Here is a 22,840-nt window from a genome sequence, read left to right as displayed (position 1 = left end):
CGAGTTTTGCGAAATGCTACTTTTGAAGTGTTGACTCTGACTCTTACTAGTGGCTAATAAATTTGTTCTCGAAAACAAAATAATAAGTAAATAAATAGCAGAAGTTCTTCAGTTGAAAGGAGGGTGTTCAAAAAGAGTAGAAGGGATGGCTTTTCTTTTGATTTCATTAAAGTGAAGCCGAAATATGCAGGAAGGAGTAAAATAATTGATTTTACTGGAGCTTTGGTTACAAATGTTTGTTAATATTACATTTCAGTTTTAAAATTTAAGCGTTCAAGAACAGCTATGCCCAATGCCAATGTGCGTGATTTTTGCGAGTTTTTGGGTATGCGTAAAAGCCTGAACGCTGCGTCAAAGAACTATAGCGCAGGGACTTACTGACACATTTTGACGACTTACTTTTTTCATATTTAATTTTTATAATTTTTTTTTTATGAAAGCCAAGCATTTTTACCTCAATTTTTGAAAAAGTGGTGAACATTGAACGAAAGGTTATCATTTTATTATCTCTTTTATCTGTGATATTCTTACACGTATCGAACTATTATTTATATTTTATGCATTATATTTTATATTTTGTTTCTATAGGCATTGCTGGACCACGCGGACGGCCTGGCAAGTCCGGCAAAGATGGAACACCTGGTATTCCCGGCATCAATGCATGGAAGGTACAACTCTTGAATGGAAGCTTCTCCAATGATCTACTCATTCCACCATCAATTGCGGGTAAATACGTACAATTGTGCTTATAGGTACACACAGGTGCTTTGAAGCAGAATACTTTTCTGAAGTAGATACAAAGGATTGCCACCAGGTTTCTGCTTAAATCGCATGAGATATTTTTGCAATATCAGTTCTCACGCGCAGTTCCTTTTTTAGCACCGATTTTGGAAGATAGCTTTGAATTTAGCTATGTAGCCAAGATCAACTTCCACTGACTTCGAAAAATTAGCGTCACACGGTGGCTCAAGAAGTCGGAACGTGTCAGTACACTATTATTGGCTAAATCCATTTCAAAGAACTCTAAATGAATATTTCTGGTAGAGCGATTCCACGTCAACTGATCCAAGTATTTTGGACATTGCAGTCAAAGATTAGTTTATTAATTTATTAACCCATTGAATATAATAGATTCTTATAGGCTAAATATTGGGAAATTTCAATAAGCGATGTTTTGAAAATGATAAATTAATCTCAACAAACTTAGAGATTTTGTTAAACTCAAGGCCATAGTAAAAAGAGCATTTCAAGTACAAAGAGATTTCGAGAGACCAACATAGAAGAACTTCGAACTACGAAGATTAAAAAATATTAAAGAAAATCCTCTCAAGAAGTACGGGACAGCACCACGGATCAAATCAAAAATGAAAGACAAAGATTAGATTATTCGCCTGCTCTGTAATGATTTTAAGTTAATCAATAAGCATCGCGCTTCATAGGTCGGGATGGGATCCGTAGAGCGTAAGTAGACTTATGTATAATAAGAAGTAAAATATTCAGAATTATGGTGGAGTGCTCACCAAAGTGAAGTATCTTCCTTATTTCAAATATTTTTATACATTCTTTGGACAAAATAAGAAAAATTAAGAAAACATTTTTTTTTGGAAAAAATTTTGTTTTTTTTTCAATTCTCAAAAACACTCGCTCAATTTGTTTTAGCTTATTCATTATTAGCTGAGACTATGTTCAGTACTTTCTGAAAGTTTTATAATTGGATTCCCATAACTTTTCAAGTTACACTCAAATACGCACAGCGAATCAGTGAAGAAATACCGCCCGTTTGCAAATCGATCGAAGCGCCGCTAAGTACATTAGTACTTACATGTCAATGCACTATACTTTATACTGAAAAGTTGCACTGAATAAACATTTTTATCCACGTAACTAATTTAAAGTGCAATGTAATTTTATTAGTTGATTGTTGTTCGAAAATGTATCGACGTACCGGCAAATCTAATAGTAATTAAATAATTCCCATTTAATATATAATTTATTTTGTATTCATTTAACACCAAAAAGGATTTATAAGGCCAATTACAGTAATGTAATGAAAGTGTGTTTATGCAAATATATTTCGTAAATTTATTTACAAATCGCTTTATAGCGCTGACCATTTCATGAGCCACGGGGCGTATGAGTAACATACGCATCTACCTACTACAGCATGCGACTAAAATACACTTTTTTGTTAAAGAGGAAAAATTTCATATGCACGTGAATCTAATAATACTGCAACTCAGTTTCCACTTTCTCATCTATCTAATTTTTTACTTTAAATTTTTAGAGGGCTAAACTTATAAAAATTGGTTTAAATGCATATACTATGACACTAATATGGCTATCAAACGTTAGGGGATACCTATATCCAGCTATTTACAAAATTTTGTTTACTTTCTGCCAGAACAAATATCGATTTTTTATGGTATCCATTGCACATACTTTATTTCATCAGAGGAAAATTCAACTAATTTATGTGTATGTTTACATTTTTATAAAACAGTAGGCGGAAATTACATTATGAATTTTACAAAAATTACTCAGCATAGTTTCTGTTATTAAAGTAAAAACTAAGGAATAAATTAGTGAGGGAGTGTTTTTGAAAAATGACAAAAAAATTAAAAAAAAAAAAAAAAAAAAATTTAAATTTTTTCTAAAACCTTTTTCGAAAATTTTTGTTTTAATGTAATAATAATAAATATGATTAATAATTTTTATCTTAAAAACTTAAGCCGAAAAAAATTATAAAAAAAGCTGAGAGATAGTGTTTTTCAAAAATGACAAATAAAATGTTTTTTGTGGAAAGTCGGAAAAAAATTGAAAAATTTCAGTAAATCCGAAGAGTGTTACATTGTTTTTTTCAAATTTTTATCAGTTATATTCAGGCCTACAAATAAATCGAAGAACGAACGACAATGCGAAAAATTCTTGGAACACTTGACAAACATTTTCAGTATGAAAAAAAAAAAATTATGATAATATGATAATAATATAAATGTCAGCTGAATGTGTAAATTTTTATTGGCATTGGTCTTCCAATATCTTAAAACTTGAATAGAAACCCACGTAGAATCTAATATATGATACTTTGGGTGGTGCAATTGCTTTGCCACACTCCAGCTTGCATTTATGACAATTAACGTTGAGCTGTTCAAATTTGTTTACAAATCTGCACAATTTTAACCTTTTCCTCCTACTACCCCTCCAGATATTAATGCACCGAACATCGAGCGGTTTGTGATAGTTGAAGAGGGCAAAACATTAAATCTGAGCTGTGCTGCCAGTGGTAACCCGATGCCGCACATTGAATGGCGACGCGACGATGGACGTACAATTAATATTAATGGCGTCGAAAGTAAGTAAAACCTAATTTAAGTGGGGTTTTAGGGATGCGAAAAAACGTGTTTGAATTGGGGAATTCATTTAGCAGTGATACTCGTTGCAGGCTGAAATTGGTCGCTTATTGCAAGTGTCTGCTAATTTCAATAATTAATAGTTCACTTTTTTCACACATTTACATTTTTATGTGAATTAAACGATTTGTGATTTATTTGCCTTTTTTAAAGTCTACATTAAGTACTAATCCATAGTAAATTTTTTCTAACTGCTTTTAGTGTCGTCGGTTAGTGGACCTTACTTGAAATTCACGAATATCACACGACATCAAATGGCTGCCTATACTTGCTTTGCGGACAACGGTCTGGTGCCAGTCGCAAATGCTACATTCCTCGTTCATGTGTACTGTAAGTAGCAGATATAATTTTTTATACATTTTAAATTTTATTATGACTCATGAAGGGAAAAACTCTCTACAGCATTTGAAAGGGAAGTGAAAGACTGTGGACTGAAATAGTTATGAAAGGCGCATTTCTGTGGCACGTATCTTAAATAAGCTGTAGCAAAGGGTGCCCACAACAAATTCTTTTTTTTTTGATATTGTGCACTAAATTTATTCTATTGCCAAAAATATTAGATGCCCATTTTTTAAAAAATCTGCTTTTTTTATTTTTGATATATAATATTTTTTAGACATTTGTGAAGAGAAATTAAAGGAGGAGATTAAATAAGTTGGTACAGTAAACATTTAGTACAAAATTTACAGAAAAGTGAACTTTTTCTATGTGAATTCAATTGTAATTTTGAAAATGTTGCGGGTACTGTGATATTAAATAAAAATAGCTTGATGAAGAAAAATATATTTATATATATATTTTATTGGCGCCTCCACTCCAGGATAGCGTACGCCATTTCGTGGAAAGCAGCTTTGAGGCAGCTTCTGTGCTAATGCACTTACATTGAAAAGTCGAGAAAATTCCATTAACTGTAAAATATATAAATTATAAATTGTGGGCAGAAAAATGCAGGCAACTGAATAGAGTTAAAATTTTTCTCTAGCAAGGGAAAACTGTTACAATTTTCAAACCCTTCGCTTATTTATCACAAATTTCAACTTGGTTTTTCTTTTTTTAATTTTTATATTACAATGTAATACAAATAGAAAAAACTTCTTTCTATATTTTATTTTCTCGCTCTCCTTGCAGTTTCGCCAATGATTGCTGTTTACCGGCAAATGATTTATGCTGAATATGGCCAGAGTGCAACGCTGGAATGTTTGGTGAGTACAAAAATGTGAAAAAGTAATAACATTTTATAGTAAATAAAAATATGTGCATAGAAATGTAAGGTATGATTCATAGTTGCATGTGCAAGCATGCGTTGATGGTAGAAAGTGTGGAATTTCAGAGTGAATTTCCGTACTTCAGTTCCGTACTACTGCGTTTTTATTTAAAACTAGTGGGGAATTAGGCTTGCTTTTCAATGCTTCGAGGCAAAAGTTTCAAAATTTATTGTTTCGAGAATTGGTTTTTGGTTTTCGCCACTCGAGGGAGACAGTGCGCCTGCTCATTCTGTTTCGTCTGCCAAGAGGTTTGTAGTTAAGTACAGCATCCCATAATTAAATTGTTCACTTTATTCGACAGGCATGGTGCCTCAAGTTTTGAGTGCCTTGGAGCGTTGAAAGATAAAGCGAAGCGCATGCTGGATGATGCACTGCAGCGCTAATTTGAACAGTGAAATATTCAAGAATAATATAGGGGTGGAAATGGGTTGTTAAAATATCTATTTTACCGCTACAATTTCACACAAGTCGAAACAAAAACAAAATTTAAATTTTAATACTATCTGAATGCCATATAACATAGTAGTATCATTAAGGGGGGAAACCAGTTTAGACTTATTAAAAAATCGACTTTTTTTATTGCATAAATTGTTAGTTTAACTACTTAAGAATATGTGGTAAAAATTTTAAAGCGAAATTCACATTATTCCCGATTTTATGAGCATTTAAGTGACTGCCCGTCGGTTCCGCCCCGTAGCGCGCGTTAGTTACAATGACGTTTTTCTCGAAACTACTTTTTTTCAACTGGTGGGCACTCTAGCTCAAAAAGTTAGAGACTAATCGTTATAAATTTTTTTTGGAGTATTCTTTATTCAATCCTAATTCATATGAACCTAATTCTGTGATTATATTATCATTGAATATATTTTTTTAAGCCAAATAGATGAAAAAATATGGTTTGAAAAAATTACATTGTGTTCAAGCGTCTCAAAGATATGCAATTTTCAATATTATTTGATCAAAATTACGTTCATATTCTTAGGAAACATGTTGTTAACGCAAAAAATTGCTGTTGATTACGGAGAAAAATTGCTACTTCAGGAATGCCCACCAGCAAGATACTCGGATGGCGATCGTCTATGGACAACACGCTCTAGCGCCACTATTACCGGCGGAAATGGCTTGACAGAATTTTGAAGTATACTTCAAGATATGAGTAAAATACCCCCCAAGTTTAAACAATTCCTGATTATTCCTTCTATGTTCGAAAAATTCACGAAAAACACCAAAATTTCGGCCTTCTAAACCGATTTCCCCCCTTAAGGACTATGACCTCGGTACGTTATTCGTTCTATGTTCCTTTGTATTTTAAAGTAAACTATGCCCGACTATATGATTTAAGACTTTACTACCCGACTGGATCTGAAATAATTCTATGTGGTTTGACTTTTCAAAATTATGGCCACTTTTTCTTATTCTCAAAAAGGTTTATTTATTCACAAATTTTTGTTTTGTTAATTGGATGGTGACACCGCCTAGTACCCGCATTAGAAAAAGCAAGAATCCACCCAGTTAATTATGAAAGTCCCAACCTCCTATGGTCCCTATAGGACCCCCAGGAAATCCGTAAAAATTACACTTTTGCACGACCGTATTTGCTTATTGCACTAAAATATCGATGAAGAGAAATGTCTAATGCAATTATTAGCCCAGCAAGCATTTAACTAAGATTTTATAATTCATGATATTTAGCCAAATGTTATTTTATCGTAAAACTTATAAGTGTATACATCAAACAAAAAGAAAAAACAAGCGCCGCAGTCGAAAGCTTGGACTAAAAAATCGCACCATTTTTATTCCAAATTTCCACTATTTATCCAAATATTTTTCTATTGTCACATGCACTTATATCTGTATAATAAAAAAAGGACAAAAAAAAACGCGCCACAGGCGAAAATTGGACTGAAAGTTCACGCAGTTTTGTATACCAAATTTTCACTATTTATAAAAATATTTGTTTATCGAAAAACAAAGGCCAACTTCTCTCATTTTAGAGACCACGAAAGTTCTATCGAACTCAAATTTTTGTTTTTTTCTAAAGAAAAGATGCCAGTTCTTTACTTATGCCTTAAAATATTAGCATTTAGTGAGGGTTTTATTATTTATAATAGGTAAAAAAGTATATTTGGAACATTTTGAAAAAGTGCAGTATGGCGCCTCTTCATCTCTGAAACAATTAAAAAATTCTCGTGGTTCGTTCGCGTGGGATCGTTGGTGTCCGTTGGGCTTTGGGAAATGAAAACACTTAGGCTCATTTCGCTCAACCAATAGAACTCTTCTTTCTATTGCTGCAGTACAATAGAACTTAATTCTTTCTCTTAACTGCCGATTTCATAACGATTTCTTTACATTTTCTAAAATAAGTAGTATATAGTATAAAAATTATTCGCTTTTGGTTGACTAGGTTTTTCCTTGTTTCGCTTTATTCTTCTCTCATTATCGTTCCTTTGACGGTTCGTCCCGCACATTCATTTTGCACAGTATTAAAAATATTTAGAAGAACAATCACTGGAAAGTGTTTATATGTGAATCTTTTGCCTTTTCGGTTTTTGTAGTTCAGTAAAAAAGCTGGGGTAATAGAGAATTCGGCCGCCGTAGCCGAATGGGTTGGTGCGTGACTACCATTCGGAATTCAGAGAGAACGTAGGTTCGAACCTCGGTGAAACACCAAAATTAAGAAAAAAATCATTTATTTCCATGATACAAAAATATACATAAATGTTGGCTATGACCAAAATCTGGTAATAATAGTTGATTTAATTTTGATGGACTTTCAAATGATGTTTCTTAGCAAGGGATTTCAAGTTCTCTTCTACAGTCGCTCATTTACAGAAAATGGTGAACATTTTCCATTGTCATTTATCTCAGTTGAAAATCTGCAGAACGGGTCGTATATATCTGGTTATTTAGACTAAAAATTTTGTATATATTGAAATAAATATTACGAATTTGTTGTCTCCGTGAGCAAAATTAGCTTTTGTTGTCCTACTTAAAAGTGTCAAGTGAGTGGTTGAAATGCTGAACCCATCAAACATGAGTAAAGCACTTTTTAATACTCACTTGTTTTTTAGCCTAGAATAGATGCAGAAATAATTTAGAAAATTAAATGGATCAGTCATTCAGCCGACTCGTTAAAAAGTTGTATTTTAATACTCTCGAAAAAGTTTGTTACACAACAAAATATCTACTAGACAATGTTACATACGACCATTAGCAACAAATTGTAAATTTATTTTATTTCCCTAAAATTTTAAAATGTGTATAAATACTATTTAATTAAGCTCTAAAAGGCAGAAAGTGTCAAAATCCAATTCTTTTCTGTAATTTTGACTCCCTACTCTCATTGAAATTCATTATGAACGGAAAATTTTCGATATAAAATAAATATTTTCCTCCTTTCAACAAATTTAAAGTGTATTGCAATTTTATTGGTTCATCGTTGTTCGCAAATGTTTCAACATAGAGACAAATCCTGTAGTGATTTAATAATTCCCATTTAATGCATAATTTATTTTGTATTCATTTGACACTAAAAAAGGGTTTATAAAGTCAATTGCAGAATAATTGCAATGGGAGTGTGTTTATGTAAATATATTTCGTAAATTTATTTACAAATTGCTTCATAGCGCTGACCATTGCGTCAGCCACGGGGCATATGAGTAACATATTTACTACAGCATGCAACAAAAATCCACTTTTAAAGGGAAGCATTTCATATGCACGTGAAACTATAGATTTTGTGTAGTAAGGCTGCATACTTCATTTTTCATTTTCTTCTGAATTTAGTTTTGACTTTAAAATTTCAGAAAACAAAAAAAAAAATGTTTTAAATGCTTATGCCAACTCTATGATACTAATATGGATATCAACCGATAGAGAATATATTCAGCTACTATTTCATAGTTATTGTCAGTTTTTGACGTTCTCATACAACAGTAAGGAGAATGAAGTATATGTTTATGTGAGGCAACCCTGCCACTATCTTATAGCATAGAGAGTCAAAACGCTCTCTCAGTATTTCTCATACCTACATTGTTTGTATGTAATAAACTTTCACTAGATCTACCGCTATCGAGCCTCGACATTTAATTGGCCAAGCAATGCTGTAGCAAAGTTATGAACTCTCCTCTCAGATGACTCGTCAAAGAGGTCACACGCGTTCGCGGTAATAATTATTCGGTGTACACATTAATTAAATACAGTAAATTTGTTCTTTCACTTAAGCGATTCTTTAATTCTTTATAAATAGTCTCGCTACATATATATCATACTAGAGGTAGATACATAGTGCTAGTCACAACAGTTTTCAATTTTCATGGTAAAATTTACAAATCTATTTTAAGTTTCAAAAGCAAAATAAATCAAGTCGACATTATTTATGCATAACTTATTACTGAAATTAAAATCTCTCTCTTAGTACTAATATATCTCTGAAGTTCGCGTCTAAATGTGTTCATGCTACTTATAGATACTAAGTTTTGGGGAAGAGAATTTCAAAGGTGAGTCACATGCACCAAGAACTGTCTTTCCGACGTTTGTGTTTTGTACCTAGCAGCGAGAAGTTTTGAGTTTCTCACTGAATTCGTGGCAGTTATTATGAGGGCGAGGTACCCTCGTTGTTATACAACATCATTTTTCAAAATAATTCATTCAGAAATTTAAAGAATATTTAAGCATAACTGTTTTAAAAGACGGTAAAAAGTAAAAAAAAATGTCCTTTTAATATGCCCTCATTCGTTTGATATCGATATTAATATTATACAGTGATAAATATTCAAGACCATTTTTTGAAAATTTAATTCTTTGATACTTTGATTGTCGAGAAAATGAAAAACTTAGTATCCACTATTATTAGTTCAAACCTATAGTTTCACGTGCATGTGGAAGTTAGTTTTCCAGTATAACTTTCATTGTCGCACGGTGTTATATTTGTGTGTGTATACATACGTACAAATGCACGCATTGAATGAAAATTTAATCGAAATAATGGATTTCAAATAGATTAACAATTATCCGCTGCTTACATTTAAACAACAGCATTTGTGAAACTATGCATACTCACTACAGCTGCGGTCGACTAATTAACGACGGCATGCGGATGATTACTTCAGTTAGCTCAGCTCCAATTTTATAAATAGCTAGTAGTTCAACTCAAAAGAGAACAGAATTTTGAGTACCAACATTTTCGCATTAATTCCTGCTAGTTTGGAAAAAATTTTAAATTATTCGGAATTAGGTCGAAACCGAATTAGTGACGAAATCAGTAAACAAGCAGTTTGGTGAATATTTAAGATAAAACAACGATAGTTTTTGACTACAGTTTTTTACAATAAATCGAGCAACTTTGTTTATTTGTGGTAGTTTTCAATGATGTACAGCATTGCAGAAAAAATAATTACTCGAAAAGGTGATATGAAACACAGGTCCTAAGAGAAATATATTCCCGCAAAAATCTTATCGCACATTCGAGCTGGTTTTCGTTTTGACTAACAACATTAACCATTCATCTGCAGAAAAGCTTTTAAGAGTCATTTGTACGCAAAAATATTGTTTGTGAGTATTTTGCAAAGAAATTTCTAGTGTCAAAAAGAAACTGCAGAAAAATGGCTTTATCTGGTTCACTAGAAAATACCGCCGTGGGTCTGCAAAAGAGTGAACAAGGATACTTTACAGAGGAAACGAAATTAAATTAACTTTTGTCGGGGTAAAGCGCTTACATTCGGCGCTTCCCATCTTATTTGAAACATACCTTTTTTATGTGAAACATGTTGGTGGTAACATTTTTATCTGACATGCCGTGAAGTTAGATTCAGTAAATACATTAACAAACATCAATACATTTCTGTATTGAAAAACTGAATACTCGCTACCTGAAATGTTCCGATAACGCTCTCATACGGCCATAATAATATGTACTGTAACGAGACAACGACGCAAAAATACTGAGCTGTTAACACATCCCCTATTAAAAGAAAATATGAGAATATTGCTGAAAAAGCTATTGTAGGTAGGTAGGTAATTCTTTATTTAATTTATAAAAAAATTATGGTTAACAATTGATTTGATTCATACCTAAATTCATTTAATATATTAAAGTAAATAAAGAAATAAATAGAAATGATTGTGACAATAACGATGTTGTCTGTCACAGCTCTTAAATTAATTAATAATGGAACTCTGATATAAGAAAATCTCTATAGTGCCAGGCTAAGTATATGAAACAGTTAGTTTTCTCCAATTTTTGCCATTTAGTATATATATTACTTCAGCGTCGTTTAGCTTCTCAGCATTTAAGTATCTTTGTTTGATTTCCTTCAGTACAGGGCACCTTCCTAAGAAGTGGTACATGTCTTCTTCTTCGTTTGAGTTGCATAGTGTGCAAATTTTTACCGCGTTTCCATAAGCTATTGCATTCAGTTTTAACAAACCACATCTTACTTTAAATATTGTTGATGTGTCAGCTAACGGCATATCTTCTCTAAAGTATTATTCTCCTTTTGAGTGATCTAAGTGTTTATAGGTATATTCGTGTGGTGCTTGATAGTGCTTTTTGTTTTGCTGTGTTTAAATTTTGTAGTGTAATGTTTGATAAAAGCTGGGTACAGCGATCTTGCCAGTCCGTAGCAGTTATATTTTCTTCAAGCTTTAGGCCAAACTCCATCCCTAAGTTATTGAGTTGTTTGAGCCAGAACACGTTTTTTCGTAATATGCACTGTGTAAGTTTGTGTGGGAGTATACTGCTGTTGTATTTATAGATAGTTTTCCAAATATATTTCATATGTAGTTCCTGCGAGTATAAGTAGTTATTTTCTACGTTAGTTTCTAGCGTTATTGCATAATTCGGGATGAAGTCAGGTAATTTGAAAATTCGTTTAATATTGTAAAATAACGCTGAAGTTTATTTACTTCTTCGAACAGCGTATAACCCCAAATTTGAGCGGCGTATGTTTGTATGGCTCTGCACACAGCCTGAAACAGCTTCCATTTGGCTTTGTATGAGATGTATGGCTTAGCTAAGAAATCGTTCCATGTACTATTAATACTAGCTTTTGGTGAATTATTTCTGCCTTGCACATGTTTAGCAAACGTCATTTTGGATGTGAGAATGAAACCAAGATATTTATATTCTGCTACCACTTTTATTTCCTCACCTTTGTACCACCATTTTTCTGCCTTGGCTAGTTTACCACCTTTTCTAAAGACCATCATCTCAGATTTCATTAAATTTACTTCCATGTTCCACTCAGCGCAATATATTTCTAGTTTTTTAATCATAGATTGCATGACGTTAGGGTTATCAGCTAAGAGAACAATATCATCAGCATATAGAAGAAGGCGTACATTTATTCCCTCAATCAGTAGACCACCTTTCAAACAGTCATGTAGATCATTCAGGTATAATGTGAAGAGCAAAGGTGATAACGGACAACCTTGTTTCACCCCTGCTATCGTTAAAAAAATTATATATATTGTACAATATTTATATATTATATAGCATTTGCAATTCATTTGCCGGAGTGCTCATTTGGTTCCATTAAAATTAGTGGATGCAATTTAAGAAGAGTTCAAGGTTCGGTCTAAGCGAATATTATCATATATACTCGTCGAAAGATTTAGGCAACCCGAAAATGCAGCACTCAGAATTTCGATTGTGGCTCGTGTAGTATGAGCTTTTACTGTATCCCGCTGAAATTATCCATCCTGTCTAGTCTAAATTCACTAAATTGAGAAGAAAAAAGACGTTAAGCACAGTTCTGTAATACTCACCGTTCAGAACAGTCTTTTACCCAGTGATGTTTTCGATGATGCCTCCAGCGTAAAACGCACTTTACAAAGGCTTTGAGCGGATGTAATGAATCTCAGTGGATAGTGCGTAGGGTTTAGATATTTCAGTAGCGATAATTTTATAATACTTACTTGCTTATCCACAGAGATTGAAATGGAATGCCACTCATGATTTTCGGTGAAAATTTGACTTCCTAGTAATCGATATTCAGAATAGCTTGAGCGAAGGTTTCATGTGTTTTGTGGTCAACAGTTAACAGCTGATAGACTGCCACGACTCTGTACGGGAACATGTTCAGATATCATATTTTACTAAAATTTTGTGTAAAGACTGCCGATTGATGACCAATTGCATGGAACTTCACCTCATCGCTACTGTGTGATCCTATGCGATATCTTCTACCATAGCTGTGATATTCACTAGAACGGGTGCTCCGGGGCTGACCATACTTGGCAGCATATCGTGTTGTTCGACACTCGTTGCGAGTAAATGCGGTAGTATTTGCCCAGTTTATGTTAGGTGGGCGAAATCTGCGCTGAAATTCACGCTACGCTAACACCACCAACGAATTATTCCGCAAGAAAAATCGAAACAATTATTTCACGTTCTGAAAAGGTGTGGAATTCTCTGGTTTGTTAACGTGTATTTATTATTTACTGCATCCGTTTACTTTACAAATATCAAAGAAGAATTGACATTTGCTACCATTCCCAAAAATTATAGCATCTTCCGCTAGCGTGATGACTTTTGCACCACCTTCTGTATTGAATATAATAAAATAAAATGATTTTCATCCATGTTTTCCTTACAGTTAAAGTTTTCGCACAATTCTCTTTATAAATAGGCAGATAACTTAGAATCAAGGCCAGTGCTAACCCTGACTTTTGGTAGAAGGTAGAAAACAACTCATTTGCCTGGTCAGAGTACACATAATGCCGTGAATATGCGAAGTTTAGAAAATAACTCCAACATTTTACAACATTTTATCTTATGCAGGCATCACTTTTGGCTCCAAAAATGCAATGCGTGTTATTTAAAAGTAAGTGCCACTCCTTTTTCGAAAAATTTTAATGTGAACATATTTTTGAAAGGATTATTTTAATTTTTCATTATTGATGCTAAGATATTAATTTACCTTCAGTGTTTGAAAACTACTTTTACACGAAGAGTGGGCATGACAATATATCTTATGCCCTGGGACTTCCAAATGGAGCTAGTTTAAGATATCCCAATTTGATCAGCTCAGGATCGCTGCTGTCGATATAAGTATGCATGGTTGCCTAAGGCAGACAGTTTTCGTCGTGCACAAGAACTCCGACATTCGCAGATTTCAACTGCTACCTGAACTTCTGAGTAAGCTCGTTTATGGGGTTTTTCATTTGAGCTTGAGAAATTATTAGGCTGCATCTTCATAAATCTTGATGTATCCTTTGGGCTTTATGGTGTTGTTGCATACTCTCCGGAAGAGTCATTATGCGCCACATACCGAACGTCAAGATAGAAATTCAAGGGTGGCACGATTTGAGGGATCGATTATCTCTCGTAGAGGTGATGCGAATTGTACACAAATCATCCGATTTGACCTCGCTAGTTTTTTACTGTGTGGAAGACTTTCTAAAGTCATTGATCGATGCCAATAAGCCACAACCAACGGATGCCCTCAAAGTCAACAAAAAACAGATCAGGGCTTAAATTCAGTTGAATCTACATATGCAGCAGTGTCGGCGTAAATTGGGCCTCTCGGATCGAATTTTGACGGAAATTTGAACTAATTATCATTCCCTGCATAATGGCATACTTGGGATTCTCAAATAAAAAAAAATTTTGTCATTACCGCACAGACTGTTTTTTTATTTCATTTTAACATTGATCCGCCTCTCAGGGAGCTTTTCAATCCAAAATTTACATACATATGTAGTATAAATGCATATGACCTAAGTTGCGCTCACTTCAGAAGTTGATAGTGAAAATGTATAGTTAAAACAAGCTTCTATAGCTGTGCGTTTCTAATTAGTTTACCATAGCTGTATATATTGTTAAACCACTTCACATTTTCGGTCTAGCCTATCGCTAATTTTTAACGCAAATATTATATTACGACAAAACTCAATTATTAGCGATTTTTTTCGAGTACTTTAAATGTGGATGGTAATTCAATTTATTTCTACCGCTAACACTCCCATTGCGGCCATTAAGTAATAACTGTAATTGCTGTATAGAGAATATTTTGTGTAATTTATTTGTTTGTTTTTATACGCGTGTTTATTTTTGGTTTTTTTTGCATTACACTTATGCACTTCACCATTTATTAAAATATCTATTGTACTCTACTGAATACGTGTATTTAAATAAATATGTGCAAGTGTGTTTGTGAATTTAAATACATACGTGCATGAAAAGCTGCCGGCTGCAAGTTTTTAAGTCGACTTTGGTATACATTTTGGTGCGTGGTAAAATTTAAGTCCAATTAAAATGCAATTATTTTACTGGTTTGCTTTATTTAGGTTGGAAAGTCGAACTATGGTAGTATAGAATAGAAAATAAGTATGTATCCTTGGCATGCCTTTGAATGAACGCGTGTCTACTCATGCTGCTTCTGAAGTATCGCTTGTTTTTATGAAAAAACTTCTTCATAGCAAAAATGTGCTCGGTAGGTTACGCTGTCATTCGGAAATATGCACCAACTTCACAATAATAGGAAATGTTAGACTATTTTTTTATTTTTATTTAATATTTTTTAATATAGTTCATACTACACCAAAACCAAATAATTCAAAGTATCTAACTTTGTGCCTTTATGCTAACGACAAGTATTTGTTTGCTTTATCTGAACCTCCGCAAGCGATTAAAAAAACACAATTGAAACAAACTATATCAACTTTTTCTTGCCACTTTGTGCCTACTTAATTTAGATCCAGCGTTTTTTGCTGAATCTTTGTGATAGTAAAATTATTAAACTTAGGTGCTAATTGCTGCAAACGAGAAGCAAGATGAGTGTTTCCCGCCTGCTTTAATACTGGGTGTAAATGAAGAGCTCAGGCTGTAGACTTATTATTATGATTAAGAACTTATCATGTAGATACAAATTAAGTGATAAGGCTTTTAAGCAATTACATTTAATGAGTTGTGCCCGTGATTCCATGCTGAGTTCAATTCACACGGTTTTAGTTTATGGGGCAGACATTATACAGAATTTTACAATGCCAGTAGTTGTTTTGTCTGAAAAAGCCTTGGAAACACGAAACAAAGTCTTCAGAAATTTAAGAGAAAATCGCACCAAAAAATTTGCAGAAAAAAAACCAATATGTACTAGGTTGCTCAACAAGTTTTGCAGTTCGATAAGAGAGGGCGGTGCTACTAGCCAAACATTTTTTATGGTGGTACGCTCTTCGAATGAAGGTATGTGAAGTTTCATTTCAATCTGTCAATTCATTCTTTGTGATTGAATTCTTACATTTGGGAGGTTTAAAAACAAAGAAATTTATGAACGAATATTGAGAGTGTATAAGGATTTTTTGCCATCAATTAGTGCAGTGGTAAGAAGGGTTACTGAATTTAAACATGGTCGTACAAGCCTTGAAGACGATCCACGTCAAGCACATCCAAAAACAGCAACAATTTCAGAAATCGTAGAAACATACAGGATATCGTATCGGAAAATCGTCAAGTAACTGAAAGAAATTTAATAGAAGCCCTAGGCATCTCATTGGGCAGTGTGAACAATATTTTGACTGAAGTATTGGGTTTCAGAACGCTGTGTGCGCAATGGGTGCCGCATTCGCTAATATGGAACAAAAATATTTTCGAATGCTAATTTTTCAACAACATTTAGAGCATTTCCGAAAGCAAAAGTGGACTTTGTGCGTCGCTTCATCACTATGGATGAGACTTAGGTCTATCACCAAGATCCTAAATCAAAACAGGAGGCTAAAGAGTGGTGTAAACCTGGTTCGTCGGCTCCGATACGAGTTCGTGTGCAGAAATCGCGCAAGAAGGCGCTAGCACCGGTTTTCTTGGAATGCGAAGGAAGGAATTCCGTTTGTGGATTACTTGCAAAGTGCTAATATAATAAGTTTTGAATATTATTGTAACCCTTTAGACCACCTGAAAAAAAAATTATGAAGGAAGCCCAGTTTGCAACGAAAAAAATTATTTTTCATCAGGACAATGCACCGTTTACAGCATTTTAATTTTTAATTAAATTTCGAATTGTTGGTGTATCCACCGTATTCACCAGACCTGGCACCTAGCGTTTTCCATCTGTCTTCCGACCTAAAAAAATTCATACGTGGAAAGCGTTTTTCATCAAATGATGTGGTCATAACAGCTGTGGAACCGTATTTTGCAGCCCTTGCAAATGTGTATTTCAAACCATAAAATTGTTTTTCTTATCGAACTGCAAAACTTATTAAAAACATAATTGGGGCTTACACCCGTTTTTTTGGGTTTAGTTAAGGTGTACTTTTGTGTGCGCTCTGATATTTTTCCGCAAATAGGGCAATCTATAGTTTTATGCCGGTTCCAAATGGCAGATTGTTGCGTTGGGAAAAATACACTCAGACGTCTGTCATAGATTGCCGAGAGGCGGCTGCTGTTCGAAAAAACGTTTTCTATCATTTCCTGTAATTTTCTTAAGAATGTAAAGTATGTTAAGGTGTTAAATATGTGAATTGTTCGCGTATTGGTTCATATGAAATTTGAAGAAGATGCTGAAATGCCTATTCGTTGTTGTTCTCAACCTGTTGACCTTTGTCCTTCGTCCTTCGACTACGTGGAACGATTTACGTAGGGATTTTGGCTTACGTGCCTATACAATACAGCTCGTGCAAGAATTCAAGCCAAATTATCAATTTTATCTCGTATTTTTGCTGATTCGGGTCATTTAGATTTACTATTCAGATATATTGGAAAAAGTAGTCAAAAAGTGGACTGATCTAATGGATCATGCAACTCGCAGCGGCGTCGGATATATGTCGGATATTCAGGAAATAAATGCCATGAAATTCTCCTCAACAATATTTTTGTTTTTTATTATCATTTTAAGTGCTCAGGTTCTTAAAAAACATCTGATATATACTTTTACATCCAAATATTTCTCCCATACCGGAGCTGCATACAGCAGAGTGGATGTGGTAATACTGTTTAGGGGCCTGCGTTTTCTACTTTTTGGCGCACCACGTTCGAAAGCATTCTATAAAGCGCGCCGTATATTCTTGACATTGCGGGTGGCCCACGATTGAGTCGTCGCGTGGAAGTCTTTTTTGACATCCAAGGTCACGTCTGCACAGTATTTTGCTTACCATTTATTGCTTAGTATACCTGCTGGCAGCATAACACTTTGTCTATTCTTGAGATTGTGGAACACGTCTGGTACAAGACACAATTGAGTGACCATAGCGCCTATCTGCTGGTTTTCCAGGTTTTTAATGCTATGTTCGGAATATCATTAGGGCCGGAAGTTTTGTGATCTCCAATAATTTGGCTGCTTGAACAATTCCTGCAGCTCAACAATGTCAATCGTAGATGCTGGAATGTATGCCATGGGAATATAGGGACCTATATATATATTTTGGAAATTAGGACATTTCTCTTGCAGTGCCTTAGCAATTTTCGACATAACTACTCTGTGTGCGTTACTGCCTCGTCACAGAGCTGATTGAATTAGGCTGTATTACTTCATCGGATCTCCTTATTTGACTTCTTCAAAAGATTCTTAAAATTTGCTAGCCTAATTTCGTGCTCTGCAGTTCTCCATAGCCTTGGGCAGATTCTCCTTTCTATGAAGTATTTCGCTCCTAGTTTTTTTGTGGAGATAGCCTTTTACATCTCGTGCCCTCGATGCTTTGCGCTCTATGCCCTCGTTTAAAACAAAATTGAATAGATTTTTGTCCAAAGTTGCAAAGTTGGGCTACTAATGATGTACTCGTACATTTCAAATTATGTACTAATTTTTCTATTCTGTTTGCTATGCACAGTCTAATATGCTAAATGGGGGTCGAGATTCTAAGAAAAAAGAAATAAAAATATGCAGCATACTAAGTGATGCTACTAATTTGCTAGAACATTCAGTTTGAAAACACAATAACATCAACGTCAGCAGCAGCTGTCACAATAACAACAATAAAAATAAAATAAAAACAAAACAACTGACCATTTCAACAAGCTTGAAAACACAACGCAACAGCTGTAATCGAGTAAGGACAAGAATGACATGAATGCACCGCTAACGATTCACATTCCAATGCAGCCTGTTGAGGACAAGAAAAACAGGGGAACCAAGAGAAAAAATATATGCATCAGCACATATTTTTAAACGTAAATGGATACGTATGGTCGGTTTTGCGTGGTGGTGGGACTTGTAACGCCGCGCACACCTGAAGGAAATTTAATTAATCGTGACAAGGCAAAATGTTTTTACTGTCTTTTTAGCTTTCTTTCCATTGCATTGTCACAACCATTCCAAGCACCCACAATAAAAGTAGCACAAGCAACACTACGTCCGTATGCAGCAAGAGTTTTTATTATTTCCTGGCTGCTGTAGTTTTAATGCTACTGACAATGCTGTCACATTTCTCACACCCCCGCTTTTTGTCGGTGTGTTTTGCCGTCAACTCCTACATTTCTTGCGCCTTTACTTCCTATGTCTCTAATGCATATATGTGTGCACGGGTGTGCACGGGTGTGTGAGTGTGTGCTTGTGTGCCCCTTCTGAAGGTCTTTCGCACATGTCTGCTTGCTTCGTTTCACCTGTAGCTGGGGTTTCCTGTCGCTGTGACGTTTGTGCACATTGATGTCGCAGCATGTCAAGCTAACTTGAATGGCGTGTCACACGACCCTACTAACCTTGTCATTGCCATTGTCAGTCTCAGTTCACATTTATTGCAAGAAATAAAATTAATTGTTAAGTAAGGCACGTCTCCGCATTCATTCTACGTCTTATTTAATGCCAACTCAAGCAAGTTTTGGTGCAGTAAATGTCGCTTATTCAGATTTGATGTTTGCGTTCATATCGGTTGAAATTTTTGCACATAAAGCGTAGGCAAAAATATATATTATAAAAAAATTATAAAAAAGAATTGGTGCTAAACTCTTTAAACTTTGTATCGAATTGCTTTGGTAAGCAGATCGCTCGTTTGCTGCAAGAACGTTATAACCAAAAAAAAAAAAAAAAAAAAAACAACAAGTGGTGATAGGTATGCAAAGATGATCAGTAACATTCCTTTTATGTGCAATAAAAAATTCGTGGTGATACCTATTAAGAGTTGATGTTGTTCCACAAATTGAGGGACTCACACTTTTCAGACGACTTCGAACGGCAAATGGTTTTCTATGAGGAGCGTCTTAATGACAGAATGCACAGGTAGGACTGCCGTTGCCTGTCAGTTTCCAACATTTCATTTATTTCATTAAGGAATCTATAACAAATTTTCTGGAAAACTCTAAAAACTTAGTTTAGTACCCCTCACACAACTATGTATAGTATTTTGACTGAGTCTTTAAGTTTGTGTATGCTTCAAGATTTGGGTCACTAAACTGACAGACGAATAAAAATCGATCGAATTGAGTATTGTCAGGATATCTTTGAAAGTGCTCGTTAAGACTTAACATTTTTGAGCTTTTCGATCGTTACTTGATCTGAGACCATTAGTGAAAAGAAGGTCACCAAAAACAAAAAACAAAAAATCGTGTAGCTAAGTGAAAAATACACGCGTTTTTTTAACGATTCTAAGAAAATTAAGCACAAAGAATTTATATGACCAGACCAAAAAATCACTGTAGGTCTTTACATGGGTGTCTTGAGACGTTTTATGTTAAGAAAATACGTCTTAGTTATTCAGTTTGAACACCGGGAAATCGGCAGATGGTGATCTTTGGACGAAACTGTACCATCTTATCACTTGAGAGTTGTGCGTTAACTTTTGGCAAAAAGTAATTGATTGAAGACCTTCAAGCCGCTGTGCACCCAACGTTAATAACGTTCTTAAAAAAACACATAAAAGGCACGTTTGATAATTTGCCACAAAATATGTGTTAGCTATTTCTACTATTTGTAGAAAGTTCGTCCTTTTGGAAAAGAGTATGTATTAAGAACAGGAAAAGCTAGCCCCAATACGGTTAATATATTTGCTGACGGCACGAGGCTGTTCAAGCTGCCTGATCAACTTTCAATAAGAAGCCTTTGCTGTAGGAAAGGCTGCAGAATTAGCAATCGAAAAGACATTGAGCAACTCCAAAATATAAAAAATATATACGCTAACATTCAAGCAGCGATAATGGCAACAAACTCATATGAAATTTCATCTAAAAACGTTCTGAAAAGCAGGGACGCAGAGACTGGCCGCAGATAGACGGCTGCACATAAGTATATTGGGTACCCGGACATTGTAGGAAATAAAATTGTAGATGAGATTGCCAAGACTACAGATTGATTACATGCCATTTGAGAAAGAAAACGACATATTGAAACTTTTAAAGACGATCTAACCATCATCATCTACACGACATCGTTGCGGACATGAAAGGACGGATAGACAGGAGGTGGAACAATCTAGTCCCTTGCAGAGCCGCGAATATCATGTGTAAACATAATGTAGTTAAATATCGTACTAGCTCTGTCTAGAAAAGAAATCAGAACTAGGTACTTCACAATATGAGAAGTTGGAATGTATCTTTAGAGTTTACTTAGATTCGCTAAAGAGGCATACTTATTACAAGATGTCAACTATAAAGAAACCTAAAGGTCTAGCTTCATCTGGTATCACTAAGGACCAACACGTCTATGTGAAGGCTTTCAGATCAATCTAACCTAACCCAACAACAGCTCGAGTTGAGACATAAACCATACAGCGCAAGTAAATAAATGATAAACCAATCACAACATTATTCATTTGCTTTTCTACTATTCAGTTCTCTTCACACTTATGAATAGTTAAGTGGACATAGATTAGGTTAAGTTAGGTTCTTTGGTTACCGCTGAGATCGCCCACTTGAATGTGAAACTACATTCATTGTGATACCAGTGCCGGAGGATAATGGAGAAAATCATGAAAAAAGAGGTGATGGTAAGAGGGAAATTGATACATGCATGGATTTAAGAAACTTTAACCCTCAGTGTTGCCCTGTAGGATACATGAGTTAATACTTGCCGGATAATTCAACGGCTTATCGTTTTTGTTTGGTCCTGAAATTGTTTAGGTGCTTTTTTTGCAAGTATCAAAAAAAATTACATCCAAGCTTTTCGAAATTTACAACTCTCAATTGATATTAGACATCATTCTCCATCGAATCTTCAATCTTGGAAAAATGTACGATTTTCAAGCTAAAGTAGTCACACGGAAAGATTTCTCTACAGCTGAAAATCCATTTTCTTGGTCAGCAAAAAAATTATAACGATTATATGAATCAAATATTAATAAGACATAAATATAAAAAAATTTTACCTTTGGTGCAAGATATGTAAGACTATCGCAAACCGAGCTTAAATTACTTTTTCTTTTAGCTCTTATTTAAAAAAAAAATATATATATTAATTTCACTAAAATTAATTTAGTATAATAAATGTTTTTATATATTTTCAAGGTGGAATCCTTTCCTGAAGCTATCAAATATTGGGAGCGTGCATACGATGGTAAAACTCTGGATCCGGGCGATAAATACCGAATTGAGACTTATACGGATAGGTATGTACCCAAACAACCCTACAAAGGGTTACCAGGAAGTTCGGAATTTAGGAGAACGTAGGTTCGAATCTCGCTGAAAGTTTAAAATGAAGAAAACGTTTTTTCTAATAGCGGCCGCCACTCGACAGGCAGTGGCAAACCTCCGAGTGTATTTCTGCTCCTCATAAAAAATATCTGTAGTTCGGAGTCGGCTTAAAACGAACGCACGGCACAAATAGGAGGAGGAGCTCGGCCAAACACTCAAAAAGGGTGTACGCGCCAATTATATACATATAATATATATAGATTAGGTTAAGTTAGAGACCATATTCCGCCTACGGATTACTTTTTTAATTTAAGTATTATTGCTTTTTGTAAAGAGACGGCCTAGTTTCTAAAATAACGTCCAGAGTAGTTTCTCTACGATTTTGCTTTTTTAACGATGTGGAGTATTGAACAGTTCAAAACATATTTTTTTTAAATAATTCTTAAAATCGAATATCTCGAAAACATTTGAGGCTTGTACATCATGCCATGTAACCAAATCAATTTTTGAAAAATATTAAGATTTTTATGAGCTAGATTGATTTGAAAATTCCTCAAAAAATCGGGTTTATTATAAATAAAATTTAGCTTTTTTAAAAGAAAAAAAAATGTCTATGAAAAGAGTTTAAACTCAAATGATCTGCATAAAATATGAAAAAAAAAATGTTTCAACGG

General features: G+C 34.4%; 1 protein-coding gene across 2 annotated transcripts in view; it reads left to right on the top strand.

Moving 5' to 3' along the window:
* LOC128867494 (uncharacterized) overlaps positions 1-22,840 on the top strand; it is a 133,759-nt gene that overhangs the window by 65,872 nt on the left and 45,047 nt on the right. For both annotated transcript variants that reach the window (XM_054108751.1, XM_054108752.1), the window contains exons 6-10: positions 589-726; positions 3,206-3,352; positions 3,612-3,740; positions 4,539-4,612; positions 22,041-22,141. In XM_054108751.1, coding sequence (XP_053964726.1) covers positions 589-726; positions 3,206-3,352; positions 3,612-3,740; positions 4,539-4,612; positions 22,041-22,141 — 589 coding nt within the window. The remainder of the gene's footprint in view (positions 1-588; positions 727-3,205; positions 3,353-3,611; positions 3,741-4,538; positions 4,613-22,040; positions 22,142-22,840) is intronic.

Source organism: Anastrepha ludens, chromosome 6, assembly GCF_028408465.1.
Source record: "Anastrepha ludens isolate Willacy chromosome 6, idAnaLude1.1, whole genome shotgun sequence".
Lineage (NCBI taxonomy): Eukaryota > Metazoa > Arthropoda > Insecta > Diptera > Tephritidae > Anastrepha > Anastrepha ludens.
The sequence above is the reverse complement of the archived record's forward strand: the minus strand, read 5'-3'. Positions and strand labels throughout refer to the sequence as shown.